Below are 19618 nucleotides of genomic sequence, written 5' to 3'. Positions count from 1 at the left end.
AATGGTTTTGTATAGGCCTCTTTTGAGGGGGATAGGATTTTCCGTTAAAAATTCTAACGAGCGTGTCAGCATGCCTCCTGGGCGCGCGTGGAAATGCTAAATAAAAATAGTCATGAAAGGTAATTTAAATCTAGCGCCACTGTTGGCTGAGAGCAGGATTCGTCACCAATAGGAGGCGCTAGTGTCCTTAGCTCGCGCGGCTGGTATCGCACCCTAAATGTATAACGTAAACCACACGATCTTCCCAGTAGGCAGACTGCACACCCTCTAAATGTTTAAGGCTGACACCCAAGGGGTGCCATGCGGCCGCGGTGCGCATAGCGGCTTCCTCCGCGGCTTCCTCGCGGTCCCGGTGCGCGGACAACTACCTCGGCCTCGGACGGCGGCGGCCACGGCGGCCTCGGTGCGCGGGCGGACTCCTCGACGGCCACCTCACCCGGGCGCGGCGGGCCCCGGGCCGGTAGCTACGCGTTCTAACCGGTGCGCGGGTGGACTCCTCGACGGCTACCTTGCGGCGGCGGCGCGCGGCGGTGGGCGGCGGCGGGCGGCTACATCGGGCGGTGGATAGGCGCTCTAACTTGTTTTGACCGGTGTCGGGCGACATGTTACAACCTGTTTCTAGGTTAGCCATACGCGTCGTGACGTGTCACGCTTAGGTTATGTTACCACCCTTGACTTATGCCCTTCCATCGATCCTCGATATTTTTGGGGTAGGTTAGCAACCCTCGTTCAATCCTCGATTTTTTAGGGGTGGGTTTGCACCCCTTCGTCGATCCTCTTTTTTGGAGGGGGTGGGTTTGCACTCCCGAACTTAGGTACGAGTTAGGCATTCAAAAGCCACCCCTAAATCTAGGTACGAGTTAAGCCCCTTCAAGACACTGTTAAACATAAGTTAGGTTATGTTAGACACCCCAAGACACCCCCCAAAAAAAGGTACGGGGTTAGGCACCCCCAAGATACCCCCAAAATTAGGTTAGGTTAGGTTAGAGGCCCCCAAGATGGCGACCGGGACATTAAGGAATAACAATGGCGGACCGGGACAGGAAGGCATGCATACTACTATTACTTTTCACAACAAAACTTCTCAATTTTCACAACGCGAGTTGTGAGTTTTCACAACAAGGATTCTTCATTTTTACTTTTTACAACACTTGTTATGAAACTTAAAAACACAACGACGCGTCCGTGCAACAATATCCTATCTGTTTCGCTGCCCCGAAAGACTAGCCTATCTGTTTCGCTGCCCCGAAAGACTAGCCTATCTGGTTTTCGGCGCTCTCTGCAGCGCTGTCTCTTTCTTATTGTGAGTTTGCCAATATTAACGGTTGGAAAAAATAAAAAATTGCCATTTGTTCCTTGATCTTTAAGGAACACGCAGCAGTTCTTACTTTTTTTCTACCGTTAATATTGGCAAACTCACAATAAGAAAGAGACAGCGCTGCAGAAAGCGCCGAAAAACAGATAGGCTAGTCTTTCGGGGCAGCGAAACAGATAGGCTAGTCTTTCGGAGCAGCGAAACAGATAGGCTATTCTTCCGGGGCAGCGAAACAGATAGGATATTGTTGCACGGACGCGTCGACAATGGATATTACTTTTCATAAAGGTGGATTCAGAGTTCACAAGATGCGAGCGTGATTTTCACGCCGCTAGCGTGAAAAGAGCTGTTTTGGTTAGCAGTTGACTTTATGCAAAAGCCAATAACAGGCCGACTCGGGGCTATGCCATTATTTTCAGCTGAATGAGCTTTGGAGCTATAGCGTGATTTTCACGCAAGCGTCTGCTAGCAGCGTGATTTTCACGCAAGTTCGAAGGGGCGCTTGGGAGATATTCGAGAATGTGCACTTTCGAACTTGCGTGAAAATCACGCTGGTAGCAGACGCCTGCGTGAAAATCACGCAGCTAGCAGACGCTAGCGTGAAAATCACGCCGGAAGCGTGAAAAATCACGCTAGCTCCAAAGCTGATTCAGCTGAAAATAATGGCGTGGTCCCACGGCAGCCTGTTATTGGCTGTCGCATAACGTCAACTGCTAACCAAAACAACTCTTTTCACGCTAGCGGCGTGAAAATCACGCTCGCATCTTGTGAACTCTGAATCCATCTTAACATTTATGTTATTAAATTTACAAGCAGTGTTTGTGTCAATGCTTCACAAAAATGTTATTAAATTTAACAGAAATATTTTTAGCAGTGTAGACAGATGGTTTTGTCTTCTTTTGATATGAAAACTTTCAAGAATGTAAACTTATACGTCAAATCGAGTTTGTAACGAAGTTAAGGCGCGATATACTCCCACACCGCGTCAAGTGTCGTGTGTCGCGGTTGTTTTCTTGGAATCAATCTCGTCGAGGGTTGGTGCTTGAGAGACAGAAGTGGCCACCTGCATTATGCGGCAGCCGAAGTGTGTGACTCATAGGCTTACTCGCTGTCCATAAAGGCCGACACGGCGAGCTCCCCAGGCCACTGACACCATGGGCGCCCTGCTCGTCTTTCTCCTGTGCCTGAGGTGCCTGCAGGTCCTAGTGGCCGCCCCCCAGGACGCCGGCCAGCATCACAGCCTGCTGCACGACCTGCGCGCTGCGCTCGCCGTATCGCCGCCCAAGGTCCCTTTGCCAAGAGTGAGAGCTGATACTGCTGACCAGGTCAGGAGGGAACGTCTCTGGTCAACTTCCTTTAGTTGGTCTGTGCCAAGGCAAGGAAGCCCCGGGATCAGAGGTTACCTGGGTCGACCCGGTAAACAGCTCTGCGGGTTGAGTTACGGCGTATAGACGATGTAGCCCAGTGGCAGAAGTAATGTGGCAACGTCGCACTGCCTGACATTTGCAACTTAAACTATGGGATGTGACTTGAATTTAAATCATAAAAATACTTGCGAACAAGGAAAATGTCGTTTACTTGCACTTGGCGTCCTGTACACGAATGTATGGGCTGTTTAGCGACCCTAGGAGAAAGCTTTACAACGTTTCCACGTTGACCAATAGCCGGCGAGTCACATCGTCTATCTCACGAGAAACCCCACCGCAGACCATCAAATATCTGAGGAAAAAAACATTTAACAAAATTTTGGCCCTACCAATTCTACATTGACGAGTTACCTCTTAAAAAGATGTTAATATTTTTTGCAAAAGAAATATTTAAGGCATTTTGTGTTTGATTTTCTGACAGGTCAATTTTTAAGCTACACGGCCCAAAATCAATAAGTTCTTGCTTTTTGTAACACAAAGCTACAATAAAAATTTCACGTACCCAGCTTAAACCGTTCTCGAGTTATCGTGATGACAGACACACAAACACACCGACCAAGAGAGTACACGGAGGCGACATAGGAAGCTCTCTGCCCCGCCGCTTAACATTTATCGCATGGACCCCACTTTAGTCTAGAATTGTAGAGGAGGGTCTACCGATGGCCGTGGTACCAAAAGATGCGTCAAAAGTCTAGCCAGATTTGAACGGCGAGCGCTGTAGTCCACAGAGCGCCCCGGGAGCCGGGCGCCGCGCCGATCAGCCAACGCCTTCTAGCACGGCATGACCTATATGTGCCTAAGCACTAAGGGATCGTACGCAAACCACGTGACGCATTTTGGGGGAGGGAGGGGTCTGTGAAAACACCACTCACCACCACCAGGGGGGAGGGGGGTGTTTCGGCCAAGTCACGTGACTATTAATTACATGCTAAAATAAGCATATTTTTGAGAAAGACTAGCACAAATCCGTTTATTTCGTGATAAATCACTAAAATCTGCCGGTGTTTAATCAAAAAGTCACCACGAAATTAAGTTTTGACTACCAGCAAACATACACTTTTTATTAAAATGCTCTATATAGTCGTAAATACGTCAAATAACACATATGCTGAAAACCACGTGAATATGGAGGGGGGAGGGGGGGGTCCCCGAAACCACCACAGACCACCACAGAGGGGGAGGGGGGTGGTCAAAACCCACCAAAAACCCGTCACGTGGTTTGCGTACGATCCCTAACCTGCGTATTAGTACTTTGCAAAAGGTCTCGTCTAGCACTCTCATTTCCTAACAGACACGCTTACGTAGAATTGCCCGTATTACAGAAAATTTGATCTATATTACAGACATGCCTCCCTCCATGAGGTATAGACCTGTCGTCCATACCTCACGGATCACCGCCGCTTACAATAAAATTAACCGCAGCTTGTGGCGAAAATTGTCTGTAAGCTAGTGCTGCAGGGTTCACCGTAGCTTACAGTAAAATTTACCGTTGAATAACTAATAGTGCAGGCCCATTTAAACCGGGACTACATTGCATCGTACCTTTAGGCGCAGCACAGCGGGAGATTTGACCTCAAAGTCGTGACAAAAGTTAAGAATCCCAACTTTAGAATCGACGGATTTTTCTGTTTGATATTGTTTGTTGACACTTACAGTCACCACACCATACAGTCACCATTTTCCTTCATTTTCACTTCATTTTGGTCGCTTGTATAGCCTACGATGTGTTAAAACCGGCACTTGCGCTGGACTCCGTCTCAGTCGCTTTGGTAGAATGCTTCGAAATTGAGAATAACTCCTTGGACATGAAACAAGCTGGGCCCGCTCTTCCGCCAAACCAAGTTGCCAGCTCCGCTTCGCTCCACCGGCAACTCGGTTCGGCAGGGAGCGGGCCCAGCTTGGCCTGCCGGCGGCGTTTGGAACGGGCCTTCGGCCCGTCCCTTCTGAATTTTCATGGTGTAATACATCTTCTATCCGAAAACGGGCCTTCGGCCCGTTGGAGTGATGGCTCGCTTTGGACCATCTTTTTGCCAGGTACCTTTTCTGTCTACTTCGTAATCAAAACTCAACAAACGAAGTATTCTTTTCATACGCTGAACATCTTTGGCTCTGTGTGCCGCAGTTTATAGAATACATGCAAGTTATGGCAAATCCCTTCTAAGTTATTGATGTTAGCTTATGAATCAAATAACACACCTATGAAAAGATACATAAGACTAGCCATAAAAGAAGTTAAATATACTTCCAGGCATACTCTGAATGACTCCGAACGTGTTCAAACACCAAATAAATGTTTTTTTGGTGTTTTTTTGTGCTTTTTTGCATCGAAGTGTACACGTTTTATTAATGATGTCCCACCATAAAATAAGCCCACTCTTCTGCTTAGAAGAAAATTTTGAACCAACGGCATACTTCTCAGACAGAAGTGTACTTCTGTAAAAGTAAAAATATTTCTGTTTTGGCCAGTTTGGTAAGAAAAACTCCCTTTTGTAAGTAAACAGGACAAAACTTTATCCCAAGAGGCTCTCCTTTCAACGGTTACCCCTAAGGAGACCATCAAATGTTTTCTAAAATTAATATATTTATTAATTTTTAAGCCACTTTTGTGGGTAAAACTCCCTCTAGCGCGTAAACGGTGAGAGATAGAGCCAAACGGACAAAATTTTCGCCCAAAGGGCTCTACTTTCATAAGTTACCCCTTAGGAGATCATCAAATATTTTCTAAAATTTATATATTTATTTTTGGGCCACTTTCGTGAGAGAAACTCGCTTTAGCGCCTAAACGGTGAGAGATAGAGCCAAACGGACGAAATTTTCACCCGGAGGGCTCTATTTTCACGAGTTACCCCTTAGGAGACCATAAAAAAAATATTTTTTTTCCACTTCTTGGACCAACTCCTATTTCTTTGTTACCCCCTCAGACCCACTCAGGGGTGGTTGCCAGGATTTGCACCAACCGTTTCGTTGACCAGAAGTGACAACAATAATACCCTGAAAATTTCAAACCCCTAGCTCACGTCCTTCTTGGGAAACGGACAGACAGACAACACAGAGGCGATGGCATAAGCCCGCTTATATAGCTTTTAAGCAGAAGAGCGGGCTAAAAAGACTGTAACGGTGCGACACCGTGACTAGACCCCAACCTTGTGCTTAGAAAATGAATAGTAAAAGAAATCCGCATTTTTTAGCTTGAATTGTTTTAAAATTTACTTTACTGTACTGTGCCCCAGAGAGAAATTTTAGTGGAAAAGACGTGGAATCGACGTGGTGTTATACGTGGAAAACACGTGATGAATTCACGTGTTATTCACGTGAATTTGACGATTTATCGACGTGTTGATCACGTCGATTCAACGTGGCTCCGACGTAAATGTCTCCTCGTACAAACGTGCTACATGCAGATCTGAATCTCAAATTTAGGTATAACTCTGCAATTTATATAGTTAGGTAAGGGGTAGGCAGTACATAGAGTAACAGTTTTTTTTGAGTAGAATGTTGACTTTATTTGATGAAACATGAAAACAATAACACAAATAAATAAATCCTTATCTATAAAACAAAAATAACAATGACTAGATGCAACACAACTTAAAGAAAAACATAAACAGTCTTTTCTCTGCATTTATCAGCCAGCTTTTAATGGCTTCTTCAGCAGAAGGTACTACCCCTGCTACCTCCTTCATTATTGCAATCTACCAAAGCACCTGAAAATAAATTAAACTAAATTACTATGAATATGGAGGTAATATTGTTATAGAAAGTGGTTAGACTTTTTATAACAACCATTTGAATTTGAAAAAGTAACGACAAGAATATAATTTAAAAAACACACTCTATCAGAGAGACACCCAGCCAGAAACGTCGTATCGATATTCCGTCGAATCGACATCGACTTGTCGAAAAATTCATCGTTTCGACGTATTTTTGGACCTCTGGTACGACCAACGACGGCGAAATGACGGCGTTACGACATGCCATTTCTGGCTAAGAAGCCTTTCAACGTAACCTCATCTAGAGTTCAAAACAATGCACTGACAATAACACTGTGTTGTAACAATAGCAGAAAAGTTCGGTGAAAAAAACAAACAAATTTTGAGTTGTAGTGTAATCAATTTTTTTCTTCAGGCTTCGAGTCATTCCTGAGAGGTTAAGTAAGATAACCAGAACCAAACTAACCTCGTCTATACTTCGCCCACAATACAAGACAGAGATTAGATATCTTTTCTCGACACTAAATACATTTAACCGAATCACGCTGAGAAATTTGAAGTGAAGACCTTCCTTACCTTCCGACTTTGGTTAACGGCAGCAGTTCTGGTACAAGTATGCTCTTGTGCCTCTATATCACTCAACGTCCACAGAAGACAAAACCTACACGACAAGAAATTACTAACAATGCGATAATACAAAGAGGAAACGTAAAAAAAATGATATTCACTTACGCTTGTTTAATTTCTTGTAGTAATTTGTAGTAAAAGACCACAGACACGATACGAAATTTCGAATGTAAATAACGTCTGGTGCCTTCTTTTTACCGTGCAAAACGAAACTCTGTGGTGTCGTGGCGTAATATTATGAAAGGGGTTCTGTCAAGAACACTATCTCAGTATTCTTCAATGAAGATGACGAATGAAAAGCGTGCGCTCTGTCACAGAATAAAAGTCTACCAGTTTCCTTGTCACTGTTTTAAAGTGAGAAGCATAGGTATTTGAGACCAACTGGTACGAGCAACTAAATCAAGGGTTTCGAGGCAATCGACGTGACGTCAACGTGGAATCGACGTGTACACGACAAACGAACTGATACACGTCGATTCGACGTGGATTCCACGTCGAATTGGCAATATACTAAAATATGGCATTTAGAACAATAAAAATTCTAACGCTAACGCGTTAATCGGCCCCTGAAGTTTTAACGAACAATCGTATGCACACGAAGAAATAATCATTCAATTATTCACTTCAACAGAGTGAGCGTTGAAAATTAGAAGAGAGCGAAGTCTTCAAAACTTGATGGTTAGTGTTGTGGCTCTTCGTTCTGAAGTCACCACAATAACAAAACCCAACTGCGAGGCAAGCGCCTTATAGAAACTGCTCCTTGGGCTTTCCCTAGCAATGCCAACTTATACTCATAGTTACAATTATCCAAACACATGTCATTTAACCACCTCTAAAGCGCACATGAAAACGCTAAAAAAAGGGTATTAGAGATAGGTTGAACATGAAAGTGAGGAGAGTACATCATTCATTTGAACCAAAAACATGAAGCGAGTTCGTTTGCAAAGGTTGGTACCATTGTTAGAAGCCACGCCTCCTTTACCCAGGATTTTCGTGGCCACGCCCATTTCTAAACAAACTGTGCAGCTTTGATTTTAAATCGGTAGAAGTTGTGATTGAAATATCTTACTGCGTCGGTAAAAAGCTTATTCGGTAGCTTAAGGAACGGTGCACAATCGGCTCGCTAACATTACCCTGTTTAAATTAACACCAACTGCACTAGAAATTTAAAACAAGACACGAAGAATAAGCGTAAATGTCGCATATTGTTCAGCTTGCTGTCCTTCTCGTCTGGAACGTCGCACGAAAATTTTGAACATATCTTTCTGAAGCTTAATTTTCGGTCTTAAATTTTTGTCTCATACGTTTTACTGTTAAGTGAAAATGTAAGCCGCAGGGATTAACAGAAAGAATGCTAGAAGTGCGAACCATTGTTGGCTTGGCAGGATTTTGCCGATTTTCGTGAAAATTTCGATGTTTAACTTTGATTTTCTCAAAATTGGCCAGAAGGATTGTAATGAGGCTATAGTCAAATGAAATCTAATTTTTGAATTGATTTTTCGATAAAATTTTATTAGAATCTGTACGACAGAAGTCGCGCTACCTTAATGAAATCGGAGGAAGAAAAAGAAGCACTCGCACGCGAGCAGAAAGGCCCCCTTGGGGGGGGCCTAAAAATCCCATTTAGTGAGAAATGTTGATGCAAAAATGGTTTCTTCTGATTTTATTTGCATCTTTTTAGAAAGGTAAATAGTGGTGGATATCTGGTGGTGGTGGATGTATCCACCACCACGCAAAGTCCACGAAACCACGTGGAATCCACGTCATTTCCACGACCTATTTCTCTCTGGGTGCTGTACTATTTTAACAGTCTTTAAACTGGGATTTTTCCAACTGTCTTAAGTATCGAGCTGTCTAGCTCTGAAACGATGAAAGAGACGGCAATTGGCAATTCCAAGGACTGATTCAGAACGGGCTGCTTTGGATATTATTTCCTGTCATTTTTCGAGTTGAGACCTTCTTGTACGTCTTTATGAACGTGGTCATATTTGGCGTATTTTCGTCGAAAAAGCACTACCAGCACCCAAACGGTAAGGGAAACAGCCGAAAGGACAAACTTTTAGTCCCAAAGGGTTGTACTTTCACGAGTTACCTCTTATATGAGATCATATGCAAACATTTTTTCTGACTTGATTGGTCTTTCCCCTTTTCTTTGATACCCCCATTCAGCCCCCTAGGCTAAGGAATGGTTGCTAGGATTTGCCGTAGGCGCTTCGTTTTCTAGGATTGAATCTCAAGATACCCTGCACCCTAAAAAAAATTACAGATTTTTGTATCAAATTCGATATAGTTTTCTGTATCCGGGCACTGTGATACAGAAATTCGTAATGATGATACAGAATCTTGTAATATTCTTTTAAAATTTGTAAACAATACAAAATTCTACATTTATTTCAAAATTTTATATTATTTTAAAAGTTTTAGAATTCGGATTACAAATTTCTGTAACCGGAATACAAATTTCTGTAACATGGAAACAGAAATCTATATTTACGTTCAAAGATTCGCCGATTTAACGTTCAAATTGGACACGATTCGAGTAGCTGTTAGACTGACTGCAGCAACATGGAAAATAAAATCTGTTCCTAAAGCATTAACATAGAATTGCCATCTGAAAGCTCGATGGCTATGGGAAAGGCTCTGGGGCAAACCAGTAGACGGGTGAGAACGACACCGGGTCGGAGCACGGCTGCTCGCAGGTAGTCGCCTTAGCCGTGTGGGCTAGGGGGTCAAATCCCGACCCAGATGTTCGGGGTTCAAATCCCGGTAAGGTAAAGTACTACATTGAAGTTAATCGTCTGTCATGAGAGTGGAACGTCTAGAATAAGACATCCAAGAGAAAAAAATCTCTTTTTCTTATGTGTCAGACCATACAACAAAATGTTTTATTCTGTATCGATGGGTACAAATTTTTGTATCCACGTTACAAATTTATTTTTATATCCAAAAGAATACGATTTTTTGTATCATGGATGCTGAAAAAACTGCATATCCAAATTAAAAATCTTTGTATTAATTTTTTTTTAGAGTGTGAAAATTTGAGCTTTCTAGCACATCTCCATGTAGTGGAACAGACACAGACACACAAACCGACACACACGTTGTTTGCATAAGCCTGCTAGGTAGCTTTTCTAAAGCTAGAGGGAGGGCCGAAAAGGGCACCAACTTCTGAAGACACCTGCTACGCTAGAGTTACTGTAATGTATGGAAGGGGCTGGTCGAAAATTACACATTTTGGAAAGAGGGGGAGGCGGGGGGTTGATCGGATTCATGGCAAACTAGGACAACAGGGGTGCGGTAGAACCTGTTAGCCTACGTCACAACCTGACTCACTCAGCAGTGATAAACCAAGTACTTGTATCGAAAGAAAGGCGCGCGCCTTTCGGGGAGCTGCGACCTGAATACCAGGAATTGTAGAAGTGCGACGTCACGTGGAGGGCTTGGGAGCGTCAAAATCGTGACTGAGACAACAGCGACAAGGATGTAAACAATTTCTCCGGTAGCGTGAGGTAGTTTGTAAAAAGCCCCTATAACATTCAAGAGATAGCACGCCAGATTCTGGATGCTGAGTGATGATCCGTCTCTTTCGGAGTTTCCTAACTGTGCCGGCTGTCTTATACACTGTTACGACCCCTTTCACGTGTTATCTCCCTAAGTGCGGGAACACTTGAGTAATTCTATACGAAATTTTTTCTATGAACGCCTTTTCAATTCATTTTATTTTTACAAAGATTGTTACCCGTTGAGTGTACTTCCCCTGCAAAATCTGTGCGCTGTAGCTTGCAAACGCTTGAAAACGACTAACACGGATTCGGATTGCAAGAATTTTCCAACCGAGTGTGTCTCCTACACCGTTCCGATCCCTTTCATGTGTTATCTCTCGGAGTGCGCAGCCTGCCGCGGCTCTCGCCGAGAATAGTTGAGTAATTCTAAACGAGATTTTTACTAAGTACGCCTTGGTGCAGCTACAAACCCCAAAATCTTGCGCATTGTTAGAGAAGGAGTAGTTTATCTTTATCTCGAGTCAGGATTTCTCTGGCGCTCGCATGCTGTAGGTTCTTATGAACAATCGGTTTGCATGACGAACTATTAGTTCGTAAGCTTTCGAAGAATTAGTTTGTTATACAACGCTTCAAAATCCTTCGTAAACTCCAACTAGGTAGATGTACGCCAGACCACGTCTCGCGTAACAGGCTTCGCGATATCTCACGAAACACTGTTGCGCTGCGACGCGCCTGGCATACATCTACCTAGGCCTGCGGCGCTGACACCCGAGTCAGGTATCGCAATTATGAACACAAAGATACGGGCCCCCGGCCCGTGAACTTCCCGTCACTTCGACTAAGCATGCAGAGTTGTACATTTTTTCGCTTATTTCCGTCAAAAACTCCATATTTTTAAAAACATCAGTTTGGGGACCTGTGGTTTTTGATTTTTTTTAAATCCAATTTTTGAGCTAGAATGCTCTTTTTCGAACCTGATCGGTCTTTTTATGACACAAAACGACCCTGAAAATCCCAGGTCGCTAGCTCAATTCGTTCTCGAGTTATCGTGCGCACAGACAGACAGACGGACAGACAGACAGACGCGAAACTTTTTGATCATCACTGGAGTAATAGGCTTCGCTAATCGCTCAGCCAATAATTTTGGTTTGCATTTACGAGCCTGTTGTTCGTTAGCAATGTACAGTGCCTGGACAAATTCTTGATAAGCTTCGACAAAATTTGTCCTCAGATCGGAAACGCTACGACATGTTTTCAACTTGAGGACACCATCCATAAAATGTACTTTGAACCTACATGATCTCAGAGTCCTGCCTAGGTCAAAATATTTCCGAACGCCGAACGGGTGCACCACCTTAAAGCTGAAGCCTTTCGGTCACAAATATATTTTCATTATGAACGTCACATGCAGAGCTTACGGCCCAGAGTTCAACAAATGTTGGTATGCAGCTTTGCTTGGATTTACCCGGCTAGTCTAGAATTTATGGTAATTTCAATCTAACATTGATCACGACAGGGTTAAACTGGATGCAAAATTATGCCGCTTAGCAAACGGGAAAGCAAACCGAATGGAAAAAAATCATTACCCATTTCATAATTTTTCAACTAAAATGGGTCTTGGGTATAGAAATCTAATTACAAATTCTACCTACAGGATGTCTGGCCGAAGGGACTTCTCCTGGGAGCTGGGGTGTCAGCTCTCCAGTCTGAAGGGGCAAGTTTAGAAGACGGTAAGAAACATTGTGGGTACAAGTCGAGGGGGAAACAACTCTAGTAAAAAGTGCACTACTATGATTACGCGATAACGCGTGAAATTCCACATGTTTAAACATATTTATACCTTATTTTCGGTTATTTTACAACGAAACTACACGATACGGTTATTTTAATTGATTTATCGATAATCTACATGTCCAAAGGCACTCAGTGATGTGCCACACGTGGCGTTCCACCCCAGGTCGCCCAGCTGAGACATGCTCATTAGTGCTTATTTATGGCTTTTTTTAGCCGTGTTTAGTAGAATTTTGCTCAGTTAAGGACATAAAACTTCTGCTGTTAAACGGTTTTCATTAAAAGTACGAATTTTGACAGATTGTTGCGTAAAAATCAACGTTTTAGTGATACTGAATAATCTAGGGACCCTTAAGCCCAAAATAGGGTGTGGTTCGACCCGTAATGTGTGGTTTAAGTATTACTCCCTTTACAATTATGTGGCATGAAGCCTTTTTTACGATTTAATAGATCATTTTGTCTTTTTCACGTTGTTTCCGCCAAGAAATGCCCCATAGCGCCGAAACGTTATATGATAGAGCAAAACAGACGAAATTTTCGTCCAAATGAAGCATCCAGATCGTGCTTCAAGGAAAACCCTTGAATACCAAACAAAAATTCCAAGGATTTTCCTTGGAAGCTACGGGTTTCAAGGCAGAATCTAGGATTTCAAGGGCCAATCTTGAAATTATCAACCCGACCTTGAAATCCTAGAAATTTCCTGGGATTTCAAGACATTCGTTTTACCGTGTGTTGCGTGATCTTTTTGGGTCACATAGAATGTGCTACTGCTAGTTTTCTTTTAAGTAAATTATCAACAAAGATACTCTTGTTTGAAGCCTACGGTGCAAATAAAAGCTGAAAAGGACATCAAGCTTTATTGGAGCAACACGCCGTGACAACGGACATTGTTGGACAGCACGCCCGGAGATCGCACAGTGCTAAACGGCGCGCCAGTAGATCGAACTTCGTTCGAAGTATGCGTCGACGAGCTAACTATTAACATGCTACAAAGAAATTTGTTTGTAACGTTGCGACGAATTAGTCCGTAACGTAGCAAACTAGTTTTTAGGAACTTCAGAAGTTAATAGTTTGCAATTCGCAATGAAAAGAAAATGGTTTGCGATGCAAACTTTCTTACAGCGCTTCAAAATTCTTTACAAAAATTTGGGACTTCTTCCCCTAGCTGGCAAGACGTGAGCGAGAAATAATGACATGTTTCTGTTTACGCTACACTTCAGGTAAAGGTGAAAGTATGATGGACTTTGCTGTGAATTTCCCCGGCCTTTTTTCGGACAACGTAAGTGTGGCTGCCGATCACTACCACAGATTTCGCGAGGATCTCGACCTTGCAAAGGAAATGAAGGTACGTTTCATTTCTAGCGTAATTTTACAACGTCGAAACTCGTGGTTGAAAAAATCGTTAACAATTCTTGTTAACTGCAAAACGGGCCCATGGTTAGGAAAATTTTGTCGCCCTTGTTGTATGGAATGTTCTCAATGTGTCTTTTTCGTTGTTTTTTTGTGGATTTAGCCTATTAATCATTACTTTAATAATTGAACACAATTTTTGGCGTGGGCGCCGCGCAGCGCGCGCGGGGGGCCGACCACGGGGCTGACTCCTCAGAGAGCAAGGTGTCTATTTGTTGCTCTGGTACACGGGCGTGGGTGTGCAGCTGCTCAACAGGTGGTGTTGAACCATGTCGCTCCCCCCACTGTCTGGCAGAAACGGGTCCGTTAAAAAAAACAAAAAGGGGGGGGGGGCAGAACTTCAAAATCGATCTGTCAAAAATGATTGTGTTTCTGAAATACTGTCAAAAACAAAAATATCGAAATTATTGACTTACGTCGTTTCTTACGCATGCTGTGTCTCAGGTTCTGAACTGTTTTATTATATTGCAGTTTACATCGCACCGCTTTTCTATAGCATGGTCCCGTGTTCTTCCAACTGGGGGTGTGGACAATATTAATGAGAAGGGCGTTCAGTTCTATAAAGACTATATTGATAAAGTAATAAGCAACAACATGGAGCCCATGGTAAGTCTGAACCGATTTTTTGTTCACTCGTTTCATAGATATTATAACATTATTAGTCGATATTGTAAAAATTCTTAGTAAACGCATTTAAAAGACCGCATTTACAGAACAAATAAGGAAATCAGTACCAGAATCAGTAGGAATAATTGATTCATAAAAAGTAATGTAAGTAAAAATAAGCCTTTTTGTGGAAATAAAGCATTCCGGTGAAGCTCAAATGCAGAAGAATGAGGGGAAAAAAAACGACGCGTGCTACGAACAAAGTTCGATCTCCCGGCGCGCCGTTCAACACTGTCCGATCTCCTTTTTCAGAGTTTGCAGCGAGATGGAACTTTAAACGCCTCGTATGTCTGTTCGTCAAGATTATAGCATTTTATTATTGTCCCAATGTGTTGCGTAATCTTTGAGGATCACAAAGAATTTATTAGTTTCCTTATTAGTGAACTATCAACAAAGATATCACGGCTTGAAGCCTACGGTGCAGATAAAAGCTGAAAAGGAGATCGGACATCGTTCAACGGCGCGCGGGGAGATCGCACTTTGTTCGTAGGACGCGTCGAAACGGAAATCGATATGCTTTAACATAGTGACTTCTGTTTTCTCTACCGGAATGCATTATTGATTCCAGTACCCCCTAGTTATGGGCTTTATCCATTTTTACTAGCTTTAGCTGTGAATTCAGAACTGTTTCCGGTCCTATTTTCCTTATGTTTTCTATACGCGCATAGTTAGACCGTGTATTATCTTTGATCGCAGTGAATATTCAATTTTCGTAAGCTCCTTTACTTTCAATACTTAGCTTTTAAATATTAGCTATATGTACTCCAGACCACGTCTCGCGTAACAGGCTTCGCGATATCTCACGAAACACTGTTACGCTGCGACGCGCCTGGCGCACACATAGCTAGGTCTGCGGCGCTGACACCCGAGACGAGTTAAGGAGAGGGAATAGGGGAACAGGGTCTTCCGGGCCCAAAATTTGACATACTCGAACCGTTTGTCGGGGTCTTCTTACTCTAAAATTAGGGACATGAAACTTCTGCTGTTCGGTAACGGTTTTCATTCAAAAATCGAATATTGTCAGATTTATGTAAAAATCAACGTTTTAGTGATAGATAATCTAGGGACCCTTAAGCCCAAAAGAGGGTGTGGTTCGACCCGTAACGTGTGGTCCAAGTGTACTCCCTTTACAACTCAGTGACATGAAGCCTTTTTGGCTGAGCGATTAGCGAAGCCTATTTATACTCCAGTGATGATCAAAAAGTTTCGCGTCTGTTTGTCTGTATGTGTGTTCGTCTGTACGCACGATAACTCGAGAACTAATAGGGTGTTCCAGGCTATCTAAAACGGAAGTGAAAAAGAACAAACTCACTGATTTATCTATTTCCGTCCGCCTAGTATGAGAAACTACCATGGCAGTTTGGTCCGATCCTAACCTCTCAAATATGGAGGGGAGCTCGAAACTGATCTGACAGTTTCTCATACCTGAAAGACCTCGGAGGCACGTGATAAGCTCGACAAATCAGAGCCATTACGGAAACAGAGATGTCAGTGAGTTTGTTCTTTTCCTACTTCCGTTTTAGATTGCCTGGAACACCCTATTGAGCTAGCGACCTGGGATTTCCAGGGTCGTTTTGTATCATAAAAAGACAGATCGAGTTCGAAGAAGAGCATACTAGCTCAAAACTTGGATTTTTTAAAAAAAAATCAAAAACCACAGGTCCCTCAAGTAATGTTTTTTTTAAAAAAAATTTATACTTGTCTGGGTAGAATGCTCAACTCCGAACTCGAGCTGTCTTTTTATGATACAAAAGTAACCTGAAAATCCCAGATCGCTATCTCAATTCCTTCTCGAGTTATTGTGCGTACAGACAGACAGACAAACAGAATGAAGCTTTTCCGGTCAGTGGAGTAATTGGCTTCGCTCATGTAGGATTGCGGTAATGTCCCAAGTGTACACTTAACTGTACACTTGCGAAATGTCTAAAAACTCGAGATCAGGTGATGTGTAGTTCGAACTTTTGTACGAGCGCGGTCGTATAGGCTTGAGCATTTGAAGGATTGTGTGAAAAAAAAATCTAACCACCCAAGCTCCTTTATTTGTCCAGTGTTTAACTATTACAAAGTATAGGTATCCTTTACTACTTACTGATTGCTGTTATTCAAAGCCGTCGCTTCCGTGCTGGAACAGACTATGTTTTCGCGATGCGTAATTAACATACTATCGATCGATACGTTTTGCTATGCCAAAAGATAATCCTGTCTGTTTTTGGACACGTTCTACGTTCCACAGCGCTGTCCTTCTAAAATGATAGCATTAGCGAAAGAATAAACATATTTTTTCTCTCTGCAACCAATAGTGACGAACTTATAAATTTAAAGAAAACAGGGAAACAGAGGGCATCCAAAACATAAAAGATGAAAGTCTTTCTGCATGGCGGAACAGAAAGTATGGTCTTCAGGCATCGGGAAACAGCTAGAATGTTGTCCAGGCATCTCGAAACACAAAGCATGTTCTTGCACGAGGGCGACGACGTTTTGTTTTTCGTAAAGATTCACTTGGACTTGTTGGTCGGCAGGTCACCATGCTTCATTTCGACCAGCCGATTCTGGTGGATAATACGACAGGTGGCTGGGGCCATTCGGGAATGATTGACAGATACGTCGACTATGCGGAATTCTTGTTTAGAACTTTCGGAGACAAGGTTTGTAAGACGTTCCGTTGTAAGAAGTAATGTTGTTGACTTAGATATGTGTATGCTGTTCCGCGTCTCGTGACAGAGGTCATAAGCTTCACGAAATGTATGGTTGACTTTACCCTGGTTGCCCCCCCTGAAATCTCCGGCTAATTTTAAAAGAATTACCCGAGTAACCTTAATTAAGAACGGCAACTCTCCGGTTTGGCTGAATTTTTGTCTACTCGTTTCTCGCATAGGTCACTGGGAAACCCTATCAGACGGTCGATGTCTCTCGGACAGACTGTTACAAAAAATCCTGGGATTTCACGGAGGAAGTCGTGAAAAGTATTGCCAGAGTTCTTTGGGATGTCCCAAAGAACTCTGTAATTTCACGTGTCGAGTTTAGCTTCATAACATATAGACGAATGAAAACTTCCACCTTTAACATCTGTTTTAATACACAAAAAACTAAGAACAGAGTCCTCTGGGAATTTCTAATAGTGGTAGAAAGTGAATCTTCGGGAAATCCCCCCCAAATTTTAACAGTGCTAGTTTAAGTATACTCAGTTAAGTCCGAGAGATAGGTTAGGATCAGGGGCCCGTAACTTGACATCACAAACATCACTTGTTAGTAGCACATTTTATCAAAATTTAAAAATAAAATGTTAAGTTACGGTAAGTGACGATTTTTAAAAGGTTGTGTTCATAAAGTTTTAGGTGTAACCGAAAACTCAACGCAAATGGTAACATTCGCGCATTTCGTAACTGATATTGCATTTCCAGTGCAGACACGACCACAAAAATAACGTTCTTTTCCTCATCTAATACATGCGTGTTAAAAACATAACGGGGTACTTTATATTGATATTGAAGACGTTGATTGTCGTACAACACGTTATGGGTAATTGGGTAAAACGAAAACGATTCACTTAACGTTAAGAGTTGCTTTTGTGTTAAATTACGGACCCCTGGAAAATAGTATTCCTGAAACAAGGCGAAATGCGTTGCTTCAACGATATTCTTACCTCAAAAACCACAACGAAAATTGTCTTTAACTTGAGGCAAATGCCGTTACAATGAGGATGGTGACTGAAACTTTCGGCCGCCAGGATCGCTAAGAGCATTGGTCCCCCGTCTTGAGTACGGAGCCTGTCACGGCGTTCCGTACCCCCTTCCCTATGCTAGCCCATGTAAAAATCGTTTTCGACCCAAACCACGACAACTTTGACTTTGGACTTCGATTTGGAATGGGCGATTGGCATGTTAATCGTTGTGTTTTCGGAGAACACTTGACAATGAAAATAGCAAAACACTGCGTTCCTTAAGGTGCCCCCACAATGAGCGCGAGGCGATGCCGGGTTTGCCGTGCTTGCAGGCCGTGCCGGCAGGTTTAACCACTTTCATGCGAATACAGCTTTACTTAGAAGATCGGAGGCGTAGCTCCGCGCAACCGGCACGGCCTGCAAGCACGGCCTGGCTGCACGGCATCGCCTACCCGGCATCGCCTCGCGCTCATTGTGGGGGCACCTTTAGAGAATACCAAAATTTCGGTACTTAAAATGTCGACTGCGTTGACAGTGATACTTGCAAGCTTTAGTGAGCACCGTTAAAGTAAAAAATTTTGGCCTGAGTAGGCAATTTACGTGGTGTGCCGTACCGTATACATTTGCCGTCGAATTTATCAACAGTGCTCGCTAAGTTGACTGCGTGGGCCTTTATTCATTTAGATTTAGAAGAGTACCGTCAATGTATGCTTTACTAGGACTGTTCTGAGACATTTGAACCATTCACAGGTTAAGTACTGGAACACTATTAATGAGCCTAACATATATTGCAACTACTTTCGCACCCTGTTGGGCGACCTGGATCCGGTTCAAGAAGGCGACCAATATTACAAGTGCATGCATAATATTGCTGTAGCACATGCGAAGACTTACCACCTGTACAAGCAAAAGTATGAAGCAAAACAAAAAGGCATGTATCCCAAGCGATTTGTGACGAGACGGCGACGCCTACCTTACGTTTTTAAAACACGAATCTCCGGGTATATTTGTCACATTCGAAGCAAATGCATTTCGTGGTCAAGTTATCCCCTCAGATTTTTCAGAGGATCTGAAACAGCAAAGAGTTAAATTAGCACTTTTGCCACAATTGGCCAAAGCTTCGCCGCACGGTGTTTTTCTGGAGGCCGGCGCTACTTTGAGAAGGTTCGCCGAATCCACTACTTGGCCGTCTTAGGGTCAAAGCCAAAGTGCTCTAAGTGTTATTTAATTTCAAAGCTGTTGAATAATAAGCAAAAAGCATGTTAAAGTCATCGCCAGCAGCGTATGGTGGCGATGAGTGGGGGCAGGCCAGTAGAGTGGAAGGAGAGCTCAGCTCAGCTTTGAGAAGGGCGGCTTTGCGAGTGACCTCTGTAGCCGATGCATTTCCTTGCATTCGCTCGCATTCGCTTACCCATTGAGATTTTTTAGGGCGACAGGCCGAACACACAATTTAATAAGCCCGAGGGGGCCACGCCTCAACTAAAATGTGTACACAGATTGCATAATTG

The 19618-nt window shown here is 43.1% G+C and overlaps 1 protein-coding gene across 1 annotated transcript in view; it reads left to right on the top strand.

Moving 5' to 3' along the window:
• Positions 1 to 2457: 2457 nt before the first annotated feature.
• Positions 2458 to 19618, top strand: part of LOC113215733 (myrosinase 1-like) — a 28865-nt gene continuing 11704 nt past the window's right edge. The window contains exons 1-6 of the mRNA XM_052269241.1: positions 2458 to 2640; positions 12237 to 12312; positions 13594 to 13718; positions 14255 to 14389; positions 16969 to 17094; positions 18861 to 19041. Coding sequence (XP_052125201.1) covers positions 2470 to 2640; positions 12237 to 12312; positions 13594 to 13718; positions 14255 to 14389; positions 16969 to 17094; positions 18861 to 19041 — 814 coding nt within the window. The 5' untranslated portion in view covers positions 2458 to 2469. The remainder of the gene's footprint in view (positions 2641 to 12236; positions 12313 to 13593; positions 13719 to 14254; positions 14390 to 16968; positions 17095 to 18860; positions 19042 to 19618) is intronic.

The sequence above is a fragment of the Frankliniella occidentalis genome, unplaced genomic scaffold, assembly GCF_000697945.3.
Source record: "Frankliniella occidentalis isolate FOCC.00 unplaced genomic scaffold, Focc_3.1 Scaffold5, whole genome shotgun sequence".
Lineage (NCBI taxonomy): Eukaryota > Metazoa > Arthropoda > Insecta > Thysanoptera > Thripidae > Frankliniella > Frankliniella occidentalis.
The sequence above is the reverse complement of the archived record's forward strand: the minus strand, read 5'-3'. Positions and strand labels throughout refer to the sequence as shown.